This window comes from Pleurodeles waltl, chromosome 2_1 (genome assembly GCF_031143425.1).
Source record: "Pleurodeles waltl isolate 20211129_DDA chromosome 2_1, aPleWal1.hap1.20221129, whole genome shotgun sequence".
Classification (NCBI taxonomy): domain Eukaryota; kingdom Metazoa; phylum Chordata; class Amphibia; order Caudata; family Salamandridae; genus Pleurodeles; species Pleurodeles waltl.
The window spans coordinates 380132601-380147913 of NC_090438.1; the positions used below are offsets into that span (position 1 = coordinate 380132601).

The 15313-nt window shown below is 46.6% G+C and overlaps 1 protein-coding gene across 7 annotated transcripts in view; it reads right to left on the reverse strand.

Annotated features, from left to right (window-relative positions):
• BCORL1 (BCL6 corepressor like 1) overlaps window positions 1–15313 on the reverse strand; it is an 860657-nt gene that overhangs the window by 598839 nt on the left and 246505 nt on the right. For 5 of the 7 annotated variants that reach the window (XM_069212828.1, XM_069212837.1, XM_069212844.1 and 2 more), the window contains one exon: window positions 13040–13139. The exons of 1 other annotated variant lie outside the window; for it this stretch is intronic. In XM_069212828.1, the coding sequence (XP_069068929.1) occupies window positions 13040–13116 (77 nt within the window). In that variant the 5' untranslated portion in view covers window positions 13117–13139. Of the gene's footprint in view, window positions 1–13039; window positions 13140–15313 lie in introns of those variants that run through there. One more of the 7 variants, XM_069212861.1, reaches the window with a different exon arrangement.

Below are 15313 nucleotides of genomic sequence, written 5' to 3' on the forward strand. Positions count from 1 at the left end.
GTTCACAACACCAAATAGGGTTTTTAATGTTCTTGAGGTCCATACGAATGTGGTAGAGCTCAGAAGAAGAAGATTTCCTAGCCTTAAAGCTTACCATGATGCTAAGGATAAAAAGAAGCAGGAGTCTGGTGTCGTCCAGGTGTGGATGGGGGAATATGGACTTGCTTTTGGCACGCCAGTGGCACGTCCATACTCTGCTGTCCTTTAAATAGTATCCTGGGAGGCACTTGATATCAACACAGCCACTCTACCCAAGATGGCTGCAGTCTCGTGCCAAAAACACAATGCAGTCCTGTGCATTTAGGGTCAGGCGGCCACCAGTAAGGGATAGCATTGTGAACTTGTGTCAGTGAACAGAATGAGCCTTAGATCCAGGATGGGCTGATGACCCTCTCCACTATGAGCATCCCATCTACAGAGCCTGTATACCACTCAGTGCAGTAAGGCAAAGGCTACTTCCTCCAAGACTGAGATGTGGGCTTGAGCGCCCTTGCAGTGCAAGGAGAGATATTCCAGGAAAATTTATAGGATGGGAGGGTGCAACCTTTGCAGAATAGTTAAACACTCAGTGATTCATTGTGATCAAATTCCAAATGGCCAACGAAAGACTTCAACCACTCCCAATAAGTATATGGAGTACCAACTAATGTTGCATTATACTGTTCAAACTTTTCACATTTCATTTTAGGACTTTATGCCCTTGTCCAGGGGAACCTTCATGTGTTATATATGAAAAATCTGTGTGTACTAATAAATATATTCCCAACCCCTCCTAACTTCAAAAAGCAGGAACCTTCGGTTGTTAGCAGATTTACCCCTTCCAACAAAAGCTCATAACCCTTCCACCTACCTCACACTTTAGCACTGTAGATGTGAAAACCCTCCACCATCTCAATACGTGAAATGCTACTTACCCTAATGTAAATAATAGCCTAAAAAAATAAAATACTGAAGAGATTAAGTATCAGATTAGTCCAAGTACTTCTCAATATGTATTTAACTCATGTATGAAACATTTATGTTTGAAGCCTGCTATGTAAGCATCTATTGATAGAGACATACTAAGCCAACAGAGCCAAAAAAACATTAATCTAACAGCACCTCATCCCCACCCCACCTCCTCTTATCTAATCCACCTGATCTTTTGTACCTCAGTCGAATTCCCTAGCAGTTCTTCAGCACCCACACATCATGACCCCACTCCTACCACCATCAGCCTCAGCAACACTACCAACTTCTGACCTTCCAAAGCAGCGATCAACCTACAGCTCAGACCAATCCTATTGGTCCTCATTTTCTTATCTTGTGTGAAGTTTCTGTTGGTTCCAGGAACCAAGGTTCTGTGTTCCTCATACTTGTAAATCGTCAACTACATTACATTTCAGAGGTTTAAAAAAAAAGGCATATTTTTCAAACCTACTGCAGTCCTGCCTCTGCCCAGGACAAGCTACACTGTACAACAGTCATCAAATGTTCTTTAGTTATAACTTACGAGCAGAGTTTGATCAGTACTCAATAAATTTTCTTTGGTCACATAGTTGTCAGCTTTGTATGCAGTCATACAATTACTTTAGATATATTCATCCAAAAGGCCATCAACACACAGCTCCCCAAACATATTGAGGACAAGAACATACTGGACATCTCCCAATCAGGATTCAGGAGCAACCATAGCACGGAGACCGCCCTCACCACCACAGATGATATCCGCTCGCTCCTCGACCACAGCCAAACAGCAGCCCTCGTCCTACTAGACTTATCGGCCGCCTTCGATACGGTCTCACATCACACCCTCTGGTCCACACACCACCCAGCTGGCATCCACAGAAAGGCTCTACAAAGGATATACTCCTTCCTAACCGGCATAACTCTGAGTCAGACTTCTTCCTTACCTGTCTGAACCTACGGAGATCAGATGCGGAGTTCCACAGGGCTCCTCCCAGAGCCCCACACTCATCAACATTTACATGGCCCCCTCACATCCATCGTCAGGAACCACAAACTGAACACCGTCTCGTATGTCGACGACACACAGCTGATCATCTCACTGACCAAAAGCCCCACAACTGCCAAGAAGAATTTCCACAATGGGATGGAAACCATTGTCGCCTTGATGAAAAACAGCTGACTCAAGCTCAACTCCGACAAGACAGAGATCCTCATCTTGGGGCCCCTCCACATCAGCCTGGGACGACTCCTGGTGGCCTGCTTCGCTCAGCACCCTCCTCCACCCCAACAAACCACGCCTGCAACCTCAGCTTCATCCTGGATTCATCACTCACCATGACTCGCCAAGTCAACTTGGTCGCATGCTCCTATTTTCACACACTCTGTCTTCACCGAAAGACCTTCAAATGGATCCCAATCGACTGCCGTAAAACCGTAACCCACACCTTGGTCACCAACCGACTCCACTATGGCAACGCCTTCTACGCCGGCACCACTCAGAAGAGCCTGAAGAAGCTACAGCACAATCAGAACGCCTCCGTCAGACTCATCCTGGACAACCCACACTGCAAACATCACCAGACACCTAAGGGACCTCCACAGGCTCCCTGTCGAGAAGAGGATCAACTTCAAACTCCTCGTCCACACATACAAGTTGCTCCATGACCTAGGACCCACATACCTCAACCACTGCAACACTGTCTATTCCCCTGCCAGACCTCTTTGCTCTGCTCAACAGGCACTACCCACTGTACCCCACATACAAAAGATCTCAGCATGAGGAGGAGTCCTATGATGAAGCATGCAACCTAGTAGGTGGGTGAGGGCTGTTGCCCTTAAAAGAAGAGATTTATGCAACACCACTGCTTAACTAGTCTACAACTCTCTGGATATTCATGGTTGATGTTGATAGGCAGTGGAGAACAGTAGGGTGTGGGGGGGGGGCAACAAAAAGTAGGAAGAAAAGGGAAGCAGGCATACAGACTGATCGCCTTAAGCTCAATCGCCACCTCACTACCGTCCTCAATATGTCCCCCCGATAACCAACTCACAAGGTCTTGACACAGACTATTTGATACTCCATGCAAGCAGTGCCTTTTCTGAATCTTTGTTTGTCTCTTGCTTCACCCTCTTGCCAATTTACTCAGCTATTAGCACTCCAAGCTGCTTCTTGAGACAAACCCAGCAATAGACAAACCATGCAGCAAATAGAAAGTAAGTTCTGGCCACTGGCAGGAAAGCAGGGTTTGGGTTACTAGCGGGCACAAGGAGGAGGGCAATAGGCTTGTAGAGCAATTACTCTCAACTCTGCTGTGCAGTTCCGTTTTTACATTACTCCTTGTCTGAGCACCTACTCCTACTGTGAGATTTCTAATATCTCTTCTTACATGTACACTCCTGTCCGTCACACATTTTGTAGGCATTACAAAAGTGTCTCCCATTGCCAGTGCATGCAGTTCACAGCAGCACTTCCTGGGCGAGCCATCGCCATTGTCATCTCAACTTCAACAGCATTGTGCTTTCTGCCTAACAGCTTCCAGGGCATGCACCTTGTGTCTGACTCCCCGCAGCTGCATTTGCTGTCAGGCTCATATGCTCGTATTAGATTCTCTGCTCCTTCATGACTCTCTTGTGGTCTTCTTACATCACTCACTCAGTGGGCGCAAGGGTGACACAGGATCCCAAATGCCAGTCCTATCTCCAGTAAATCACTACTTTGGATAACAATAGCATGTACCGTCGGCTGGAATTTCCCTGGATTTTTACCAGTGTAGAAGTCATGCGAGTAGAGTTCCTCTAGTTATCGGCCATCATTCTTCATGCTTAACCATGCAACAACTTTGTTTCTGCAGCTTCCTTCACCAGGCTGTGCATGAAACTCTTCTAAAACAGTTTGGGAGCAAAGATACAGAGCACTCAAATTTCTGCAACAGATGGTCACTGAAGCTGGCTATGATGGCAATGACCAGCTGCAGGGAGAGAACACTGGAATGGAACATTTTCCCCTGTATCCCAAGACACTTTGGGGGTTATTACAACTTTTAAGGAGGTGTTAATCCGTCCCAAAAGTGACGGTAAAATGACGGATAAACCACCAGCCGTATTATGAGTTCCATAGGATATAATGGACTCGTAATACGGCTGGTGGTATATCCGTCAGTTTACCGACACTTTTGGGACGGATTAACACCTCCTCCAAAGTTGTAATAACCCCCTTATGTCTACTTTCTATGTGGGAGGATAAAACTGTGTTCTTGTGGAAAGCTTCTGGCATGAACAGAGACTGAGCTAAGAATCTCCTGGACACAACAACATGACAGTCCTTGAAGGCCCAATACTTACTGTCAAACGACTAAGTTGGCAGGCTCAGGTAAAGGTCTTTTCTAAATCTATTGAGCTTTCTTGAGATACTAGGTTTCTTTGAACAAGGGCAACCTTTGGTGCGGAGATGTTGCGACCACCATGCCTTCAAAGCCAACAATCTCTGGGCAGAGAGTTCAGAGACAGAATGGAAAATACCTATAATGCTTTGGTCATGACAGCAAGATAGCTTTGTATTGGATTAATTCCTGGTGGTCTCTGGTACTGATTCTCTCAGGTGAGCTCTTTTACAAGGAAGGGTACATAAAAAGGGAGATTCACAAAATAATTATCTTCACTGAATGCTCCTCACAAGACTGTGATATACCTGGACTGGAGCCGCCACTGTCAGTGGGGTACAAAAAGGTGTTATAGTCTGTTCATATACTCATGCAACCTAGCCCAAGTCTGTGGGAGCATGGAACAGGTTGCTTCTGCACTGCCCGACCCTTCTTTGCTCCAATGTACCCCACAAAGAGTTGGCCATCCACCCAGAACTCTTTTGTGCGGTCAAGGTAGAACGACATTGCTCTTTTTGGGTCCAGTCGGTGGAGTCGTTCCTCTTCCTTAGAGGGATGCGGTGGAGCAAAGAAGGTGGGCAGGGTGATGTTCTGACCCAGATGAAATGGGGCCTCCACCTTGGGGAGGAAAGACGTACAAGTTCTGAGAACCACCTTATTTGGATAGATAGTGAGATACGGTGGCTTTGATGACAGAGCTTGCATCATACTCGTCCTCCTGGCAGATGTTATTGCCACTAAGAAGGCTGTCTTGATGGTGAGCAGCCGGAGACAGTTGTGTGAAGGCTCAAAGGAGCACACATCAGAAATGTGAGGACCAGATTTAAGTCCCATTGGGGCATAAAAATGGGCATGGGGGAAACATATGTACAAGCCCTTTGAGGAATCTATGTACATTGGGGGATTTAAACAGAGAAGGCTAATCAGGCAGCCGAAGAAATGCCGATAAGGCAGAAAGATAGCATATGAGAGTCCCCAAAGCAGAACCCTGCTAGGCAAGGGAAAGAATGAAGAGAAGAATGAGTATGATAAGCAGAAAGAGGATCAATAGACCTTTGTGGAAAATAATATACAAAGCGTTTCCAACAGCAGGCGTATACCATTTGAGTGGAAGGACGCCTGGCTGCCAACATAACTTTACAGACTTCAGGAAGAAGGTCAAAAGCCATCAACTGCCACTGCTCAATCTCCACACGTGAAGGTGAGAGTTGACAGGTTTGGGAGGAGAACCTTTCCCTGCTGTTGCGACAGAAGATCCTCCGAAAGGGGCAGCCTGTTCGGAGGATTGATGCTCACCTTGAGAAGCTCTGGATACCAGACTCCCTGTGCCCAATCCAGAGCCACTAGGATGACTTGGGCCCGGTCATTCTTGATCTTCTTGAGAACTCTGGGCAGGAGTGGTATGGGGGGAAAAGCAGCACCGAGCGATTGCAGTCTTGGAAACTCCAACGCGCAATACTGCTGAAAGATCTAACCAAGGCTCTCCCCAATGCTGAAAGAATCCTTGCGCCACTTCTGGATGGAGATACAACTCGTGATCCACTAGGCATTGATGGCTGAGTTTGACCGCCTTGGTGTTCATAGAGCCTGCCAGGTGTTGAACCACCAGGGCTATGCCCTGCTGTTCCAGCTATGTCCAGAGACGCAGAGCCTCTTGGCAAAGGGTCCACGACCCCATACCGCCCTGCTTGGTGCAGTACCACATTGCAGTGTGGTTGTCTGTGAACATCTGCACAATCTTCCCTTTCACAACAGGAAGAAATGTTTTCAATGCCAGTCAGATCGCCAGAGCTCCAGCAAGTTTATATGGAGTTCGGATTCCGCTGGAGACCAGAGGCCTCCGATCTCTGCATCTCTCAGATGGCTGCCCCATCCCAGAAGTGACGCATCTGTCACTACTGTGAGATTTGGCTGGGGAAGGGAGAGGAGTCTGCCTCTGACCCAATCACAGTTCACTAACCACCACTGCAGGTCTTTTGCAGTTACCTCCGAGACCTGAACCTTGTAGGTAAGATTTCCCTGATGCTGTGCCCACTTGAACTTCAGATCCCACTGCAGAGCCCTCATATGCCATCTGGCATGTTTGATTAACAGGATGCAGGAAGGCCATGAGTCCCAACAGCTTCAGAGTCAGTCTCACCGAAATCCACGATAGAGGCCAAAACATCAGTATCATAACCTGAATATCCTGGACACGTTGCTCGGGAGGATAAACCCGAAACAGCACTGTGTCTAGAACAGCCCTGATGAAAGGGAGCTTCAGAGAGGGAGTCAAGTGTGACTTCGGCACATTTATAGTGAACACCAGCAAGTGCAGGAGGTCCGCTGTAGTCTGAAGGTGGGTGACGAGAGCCTGTGGCGTAGGAGCCTTCAACAGCCAGTCGTCGAAGTAGGGGAAGACTGAAATACCTAACCTGCGCAGATGAGCTGCTACCACCGCCATCACCTTGGTGAACACCCGAGTGGCATTGGTGAGACCGAAGGGGAGCACCGTAAACTGAAAGTGCTCGTCGCCCACCCTGAACCACAAGTAACGCCTCTGGGCAGGCAGGATGAGGAAGTGAAAATACGCATCCTGCAAGTCCAACACTATCATCTAGTCTCCTTGGTCTAGGGCAGCCAAGACCTGAGCCAGAGTGAGCATCTTGAATTTCTCCTTTCTGAGGAAGAGATTAACATCCCTTTAATCCAAGATAGGGTGAAGACCCTTGTTCTTCTTTGGAATCAGAAAGTAGCGGGAATAACAACCACTTCCTACTTCTGACATCGGGACCCTTTCTATGGCTCCCTTGGCCAAGACAGCTGTAACTACCTCGTGGGGCAAGATTAAATTATCCTCCATCAGCTGTTCTTTCAATAGAGGGACAGAGGTAGGGAAAGACTGGAAGGGGAGGAAATAGCCCTTCTGTATGATCTGCAAGACCCATTTGTCCGCTGTTATGGACCACCAGTGAGGGAGATGAAATCGAATCCTCCCTGCAACTGGACCAGCATGGTCTTGCAGAACAATGCTAGGAGGGCTTGGGTGCTGTAGAAAAGGGGGGCTGGGTGGTGGCTGACCTCTGACTAGACCCTCTGTGTCTGAAGGCAGCACAACCTCGTCCTCGGACTGGATGCTGGAGGACAGTGGCTGACCTGTGGTTGGCGTGGTACCCCGCCCTTCCCGAGCCTCGAAAGGGACGATAGGCAGACTGCTGGCGAGCGGGCACCGAGAGGTGCAAGAATCTGGCCGTGGCTCGAGAGTTCCTGAACCGCTCAAGTACTGAGTCTGCCTTCTCTCCAAAAAGACATGAGCCATCGAAGGGCATGTCCATCAGATTTGCCTGGACATCCCCAGAAAAGCCAGTGGTACCCAGCCAGGCTTGGCGACGAAGGGCCACTGTCGAGGAAATCGGCCTGCCTAGAGAGTCGGTTGTGTCCAAACCATACCGAATGGTAAACTTGGCTGCATCTCTCCCATCCTTGACAGCTGGTGTGAGAGTGTCCCGTACGCCCTCCGGGACCTGGAGCAGCACCTGAGCCAACTTATGCCATAAAGTATGGGGAAAACGGCCCAATAGGCATGAGGTGTTTACAGTCCTCAATGCCAGGCTAGAGGAAGAAAACATCTTCTCCCCAAGTTGGTCCAGCCTCTTGGATTCCCTATCCGGGGAAGCGGAAGTGAAGGCACCACAGGATAAGGAGGCATGGACCACCAATCTTTCTGGGGTGTGGGGGAGAGGAGGGGAGGAGGGTCAGGTGTTGGGTGAGGAAACTAGGGTCGATAGGAGCTGGTTGACGGCAGCAGCCAATTGTCTTAATCACAGGAGCCCCTGTGCTGGGTTTGGACCACGTTCCCAGCAGGACATCAGTAAGGGCTTCATTAAAGGGTAACATCGGCTCCGACGTAGCAGCCCCTGGCTGAAGCACCTCTGCCACGATGTTAGTCCTGACCGGCACAGTAGGCAACTCCAGATCAAACACCTCAACCGCTCAACACACCATAATGGCGTATGATGCTCCCTCCTCCGTAGCCACAAAAGGAGGTGAGAGCATACCAGTTTCTGGAGAAGTATCCAGCCCGCTGAATTCCCCTAGTTCCTCATACCAGTCCTGCTCCTCTAATCCTGGGGAGCAGGGGGTGGGGTAAGGGTCGACATCGGACCAGGCACTGGTCCAGATCAGATATTGGATCCTGGGGTGCCCAACGGAGCCTGTTCAAAAACTAGGAGCATGGCTTTGGAGAAGTATTTAATTTGAGCGGGGGCTGCTCCGGCTCCCGGAAAAGTGGGGGAGACGCAAAGTCGAACCTGGCATTGGCTCTGTTGAACCATGCTTGGAACACAGACATTCCCGTGATGCCTCGTCAACCGACAGCAGTGGCAAAGTTGAAGTCCACTTGGATTTCTTCTTCTTATACCTCTTCCTCAAGTGCCCCAAGGACCTCAAGTGGGACGAAGAGGACATTGGGATCCTGGAGCGGTCCCGCGACCTCCTCCTTGAGCGGGACTATGACCTCCAAGGAGTAGCGCCGACCGAAGTCAAATGCCAGGCCGCTATGAGCTCTAGAGACTGCTCTCTCAAAGCCTTTGGGACCATTGCCCGGCAGTCGGAGTACGATTTCGGGTTGTGATCCTTGTTGAGGCACCAGAGGCATACCTGGTGTGGGTCCGTCTCCGAAATGGTGCGATTTGAGGCACCACATGGCTTAAACTCTGTCTTCCTAGATGACATTTCCTCGCACGAACACGAAAGAATCTTCAACAAAACGTCGAAAAAGGCTTGCCAAAAATGGCAAAGGGTAGCTCGACCCCAGAACTGCGTCTAACCGGCGAGGAAGGAAAATAACTGACACAAGTGCGCCGGGGTGGTACTCTTATAGGCAACCGTGATGTCAGACGGCTCCACTGACGAAGCACGCGGAGCAGGACGACGCATGTGGATCTGAAAGACATCACCGACAGCGCACCCAGGGTATTGCTCAGCAAAAAGATTCTGGATTCGAAGCGGACACCAAGGAATTTCAAAGGTAAGGAATCTGCAGCTAAAAGTCTGTCAGATAAAAAGAATTACAAGAAAAAATGTTTTCTTTAGCATTGAGCAGTATATACATTGAATATTTTCTTACCCATACACATATACTATTCTGTGTCAAAAGTGAAGGCATTTCTCAGTGCCCTCTTCACTTTTGGGTAATCACTTTGCTCCACCAGAAACCACTTAGAAAAAAAATCTTCTGCGAATACCTGAATCGGAGCAATTGGTCAAACAAAAAAATCAACCTGATCAATGACCATGGAAAAAATACTAATACTTTCTGGTAACACAGAGCTTCCAAACCGAATACCAATTAGTTTTCCAAAAAACACGAAACAAGCTGAGCCGAACCTTAAAAAAAACAAAAAAAAAAAAGCAGATGGGGTGGAGGGGATCACAGAAGGCATAGTATTTGTGCCGAGCGTAGAACAACCATGCTACAATAGTTGCTGTGGGCCCTCCTACGCTGTAAAAAAATATTTTCTAATAAATACAGGGCATTAACAATAGATAGCCTGCATGGCACCATCCAATGTGAGGAAGAAATGGCAGATGTATTTAAATGAAGAGCTCACTGACAAGGAATGAGTGGCAAGACGTCAGGTTGTGAAAACTGCATCTAGCAACGCTTGCTTCGAATTAATGCAGTACAAATAAGTTCATATGACATGCATGATCGAATCAAAGGTGAGAGACGTTTACCTGGGCAGGTTCTCTAAATGTGCCAGATGTAATGAGGGACTGAATTTTACACGTTATATTGGATTGCCCAAAAATACAAGGATTTTTGGAGGGGCCTTTCACAGACTTGGAGAACGTAGGGGAGGTGCGCAACCACCCACAATGAAACTATGTTTGCTAGAAATAATGCCACAAAAGAAAAAGCATTGGCAAAGCCAAAAGGTCACGTCTATGCATGAGCTATTGGCTTTACCAATGTGTTATGCCCATGTTGTTCAGCAGTGGGGCTGCTGTTCAGCATGGCTAAAAGTTAGTAGCATAGAGAAGAGTGGCATGGAGTGTAGTAGAGTGGGATGGCGAAGAGTGGCTTAGCAGAGAGTGTTGTGTCTTGGAGTAGCATAGTGTGGAGTCGCGCAGAATGGCTAGAGTGGCACTGAGTGGAGTGGACTGGTGTAGAGTGCATTGGCGCAGAGTATAGTGGCACTGAGTGTAGTGGCAATGAATTCAGTGGCGTACAATGCAACGTCGTAGAATGAAGTGGCGTAGATCGGAAAGATGCATAGTAGAGTGGCACAGAGTAGAACGGGGCAGATTAGAGGAGACTGTTGTAGAGCGGTGCAGAGTTGAGTGATGGAGAGGGCAGTGGCACAGAGTTGAGTTGAGTGGCATACAGAGTACTGGCGTAGAGTGGTGAGGAGTACAGCAGCATACAGTGGAGTAGAGAATAGTGCCATAGAGTGCAGTGGCATAGAGTGGAGTAGGGCAGAGTAGTGTTGAGTACAGTTCAGTGCTGAAGAGTGCAGTGTTGCAGAGTAGAGTGTCAGAGTGCAGTGGAGTAAAGTGAAATAGAGTGGCGTAGAGAGCAGTGGCGTGGATACAGTGATGCAGAGTAGAGTGCAGTGGCCAAGAGTGCAGTGACAGACTGCAGTTGTGAAGAGTGCATTAGCGCAGACTGCACTGGTTATGAGAAGAGTGGCGTAGAGTGCAGTGGCAGAGAGTGAAGAAGTGTGGCATTGTGTGTAGTGGCGTAGAGTACATTATTTCAGACTAGAGTGAAGTGGGCACAGTCGAGTGGTGCAGGGTAGAGTGCAGTTGCATAGAGTGGTATAAAGTGTAATGGCGTAAAGTGGTGTAGAGTGCAGTGGCACAAGTGCAGTTGTGAAGAGTAGATCAGAGTGGACTATAGTGGATTGGCGTAGACTGCAGGAGAATAGGGTTGACTGTTACAGAGTAAAGTTCATTGGTGTAGTTTTTACTGGCATAGAGTACAGTGGCATAGAGTAGAGTTGTGCAAAGTAGACTGGTATGCACTAGACTGGAGTGGTGTAGATTGCAGTGGCGAAGAGTGCAGGAGTGTAGAGGGGCAAAGAGTACATTGGCATAGAGCAAAGTGGTACAGGAAAGAGTAGTGAAGCGTAGCTGGAAGTGGTGTGGAGTGCAGTGATGTGGAGTGGTGCAGAGTAGAGTGAACTGAAGTAGAGTGGAGTATTTATGGTGCGGTAGGACACTGCCATTGCAGACAATGCATTTTCAATCAAACTGACCATTATTTGCACAGACATACAGTTTAACTAATAAAACTGTACAGTGCACATATGAAAATTAGTGGAAATTGCATTACTTAATTTAACGATTAGTTTCGATCATAATAAAGCATTTGTTTGCAACACATTTCATAAACAAAAAATATGCTTCATTTGTGCGTTCATAATTGATATATTCTGAAATACATACACAGTTCATTTAAACACTGTTGTGTGCTAGCAAAAAACACTCTTTCTGACACTCAGTATCAAGGAAGATTGTCACATAAATCCTCCCACTTTGAAGTCAGAGAATGAAAAGTAAACGAGTACCTCTTGGAAGACAGCACCTGACATTTGACCTTGGTCCTTAAATGCACAGCAAATGTGACGAGATAAGAACAAGATTTAATGACTTGTTAACAGAAAGCAAGTTGGTGGAAGGATACAGAAAACATGGATTAGGCAACAGGAGGGACTAAATGAACCTGGAGAGCCTAAAGCAAATAAAGCCAGCAAATGTAAAGCCAGAAAGTGTGAGTTACAAAGCACAAAACAATGGTAATAAACGACCAGAATGCATTCCTAGGCCAACTTTATCAAACCAGACAACTGTGCTGCCTGGGAGACTACAACCTAAAAAGTGGCAATTGGGTTTGAAATTTTAATTTTATATCTTGGGAAAAATATTAGCCAAGAGACAAACTGCAATACATAGATTGAGACTTAGGCCCTCTACAAGTGCTGGCTGGTTCAGGATATGATGGAATGGACTGCAGTTGAGGAAACCATGGAGAAAGTGAGGAGGGATGATAACCTTGTGGAAGATTTGATGGGTTGAGTTGATTTGTCACTTACCCAACCCACCGGGAACCTGACCTCCATGAATATAGACGAGCAAGGATGTTTGCTAAGGGAGGCTGTTTAACTTTGCACGATTTGAGTCGATGCCTATTATGGCACACTCAGCTTAAAATGTTTTTTTTTTTTTTTTTTTAAATAAAATAATGCTACAAAGATAAAACGTATTAAAATAACATCCAATATTTCCATTTACTTGGCTACTTTCAGTACAAGTGTAGGTGTTAAGTAAAATATTTGATATGGTCACTTTATACGTGAAATTTTAATGAAAGAACAGCTTTGAAGCAGACATCAAAATGTACAGATGCAGAATCATACAATACAAAAATTATATAAAAGTGAGCTGAAAGAACAATCAACATTTTACTTCATATTTAAGACAATAATAATCTTTGGTGCATTTGGCTGGCAAAAACATCATGATTACTTTTTTAAGTTTAATAGGGTGTTTTTTTGGCTACCTCTGGGATGCATTCCATAAGAAATACTTTTGAGTTGCTTTTGGCTGCAGTGCAAGGTATGGTGTCACTAGTGTGTGTTCAGCAAATGAGGCTACAGGGGAAAAGGATATCATGCCGACGATTCACTTGCTTGTAATGAAGGTATAGGAAAGCTAAGGTTACTTACCGGTAATAATCTTCATTACACAGAGTCCAGCTCTTCCTCATTACAGTCCTAGCATCATGAGGGCGAATTCGTGTCATGGAGACAGGAAACAACACTCCTCCTTTAAAAAAAAAAAGACAATCAGTCTTTCTTCTTAACTCTGGTATACTTCTATCTGTCTACTCACCAGATTAAATCAAATTTAGTTTACTCAAACATTATTATATTGGGTAACATATATACTAAACAGAACAGAGCCAAGAATAGCATAGAGTTAGGGAAGAGTGGGTTCCACATAAGCACTCTATGCATTACCATCTTGTTTATATTTCACATGACACTCCTGAAATCATCAGCAATCCTAAACCATTACCACAACATGCCATTAATGGAAGTACTAAGACAAAAAAGGCACAAATTATGAGTGGCGGTACAACCATCAAATCTAAGTAAGAAGAGAAGTTCCCAAGCCTGTGTCATAGAAACAGAGTCAGGAGCAGTACCATAAGTAAAGATCCACTCAAATCTCTGATTAGCAGTCAATGGAACCACCACCAGACTATTAGAGCAGCAGCGTCATAAACGGTCTGCACTTAATGATACCAACCTGTAGGAGCAAGGCATACTCCCAAGATGAACAAATTACTTTCCTTTGTTAGCACTCTTTTTGGTAAAATCTACCTAGACGCAGATTCCTTACCTTTTGAACATTTCCCTGGCTTCAAACTAAATCCAGAAACTTTTCAGCAGAACCTTTGTGTACCGGTAGGTGCTACCGTGCAGATCCGTACCAACACCGTTCTGCTCCAAAAATGATGTGGGGAACCTATAAAAGAGCCATTCCTCTGCACTGATGTCAGATACTTTCAAGTCTGTCCGCGACCCCAGACGCCAAACCCCAAAAGCAAACTGGTAGATCAGTGTGTAGATTCCTAGACCTGGGATCTTATTACTGGATAGAGTCCACTCACAGCAGGTGGACGATGGGGGTGGGGGTTGGTGAGAAATATGCAGCTAGATAGATTCTCTATCAGAAGAACAAGTTACTTACCTTCAATAACGCTCTTTCTTGTAGACACTTCTGATCACATATTCCTCACCTTTTAAATGGACACCAAAGCAGTATCTACAAGGAGGGAGTCTGTAATTGGACTCAAACTACAAAGTCCTACAGGACCAAGCGGGCAAAGTGCCTCTTTTGGCGAACCCGACTCTCCAGGCAACAGTGCTTTGGAAATGTATAGAGGGACAATCAGATAGCAACCTGGCAAATTTCTATGACAGGGACTCTGTGCCCTAGCACAATGGTCCCAACTTTGGCCCTAGTAGAATGAGCATGCTGATTTTCTGAAGGCTCATTTTGTACACACTGTGCAGCGGCTCTTAATGCAGAAAATGATCCAGCAGGAGATGGTTCTCTTCTGCACAGTCTTGCCTTTTTTCACTACTAGAAACAGACAAAATGCTGACCATCCACCTGTGGGGCTTTGGTACGAGCTATACAGCAGGTTAGTGCTCTCTTGGGGTCCAAACGGTGGAGTCTCTTACTCTCCTTAGAGGATGAGGCGAAGCGCAGAATGCTGGTACAGTAATGGCTCGGTTGATGTGGAATGGCATCTTAATGTTTGGCAGAAAGCATGTCCAAGTCAAACGAACAAGTTTGCCTGGAAAGAAGGTGTGGGCCGGGTGGACAAAAAAAGAGCTAGAAGCTCACTAAGATGCCACTCTGATTTTATGGCAACGAGGAACACTGTCTTGAGAGAGAGCAAACAGCTGTGAAGTGGTTCAAATATGGTGTACATTAGCGATTTGAGGCCCAAGTTAAGGTCCCACTGAGGCATGACAAACTGAGAGGAAGGAAACTAGTGTTGTAACCCTTTCAAAACATAATAAGAGGGGATCGGAACAAAGAGGGCTGATCTGGCAAACGCAGGACGGCTGAAAGAGCCAAAAAGGTAACTTTTAGCTGCATCAGGGGCAAGGCTTTACTGGGCTAAGGACAAAACAATCACGTCAGACAGCTTGGCCCGAAAGAGATCAATCTGCAGAGAACTGCACCAAGCCACATATTTCTCCCAAAGACAGATGTGTACAGTTTTAGTCCAGAGACGCCTGGCTGGCAGGATTACATCAACCACCTTTGGAGGAAGGCCGAAGGTGTACAGCTGTTGTGGCTCAATCTCCAAGCATAAAGGTGGAGATTGCAAAGGCCTGTGTGCAGAGTCCTGCGCTGCTGCTGAGGCATTAGGTTCTGCCAGAGGGGTAGTCTGATCGGAGGACAATGCTCAAGCTCAG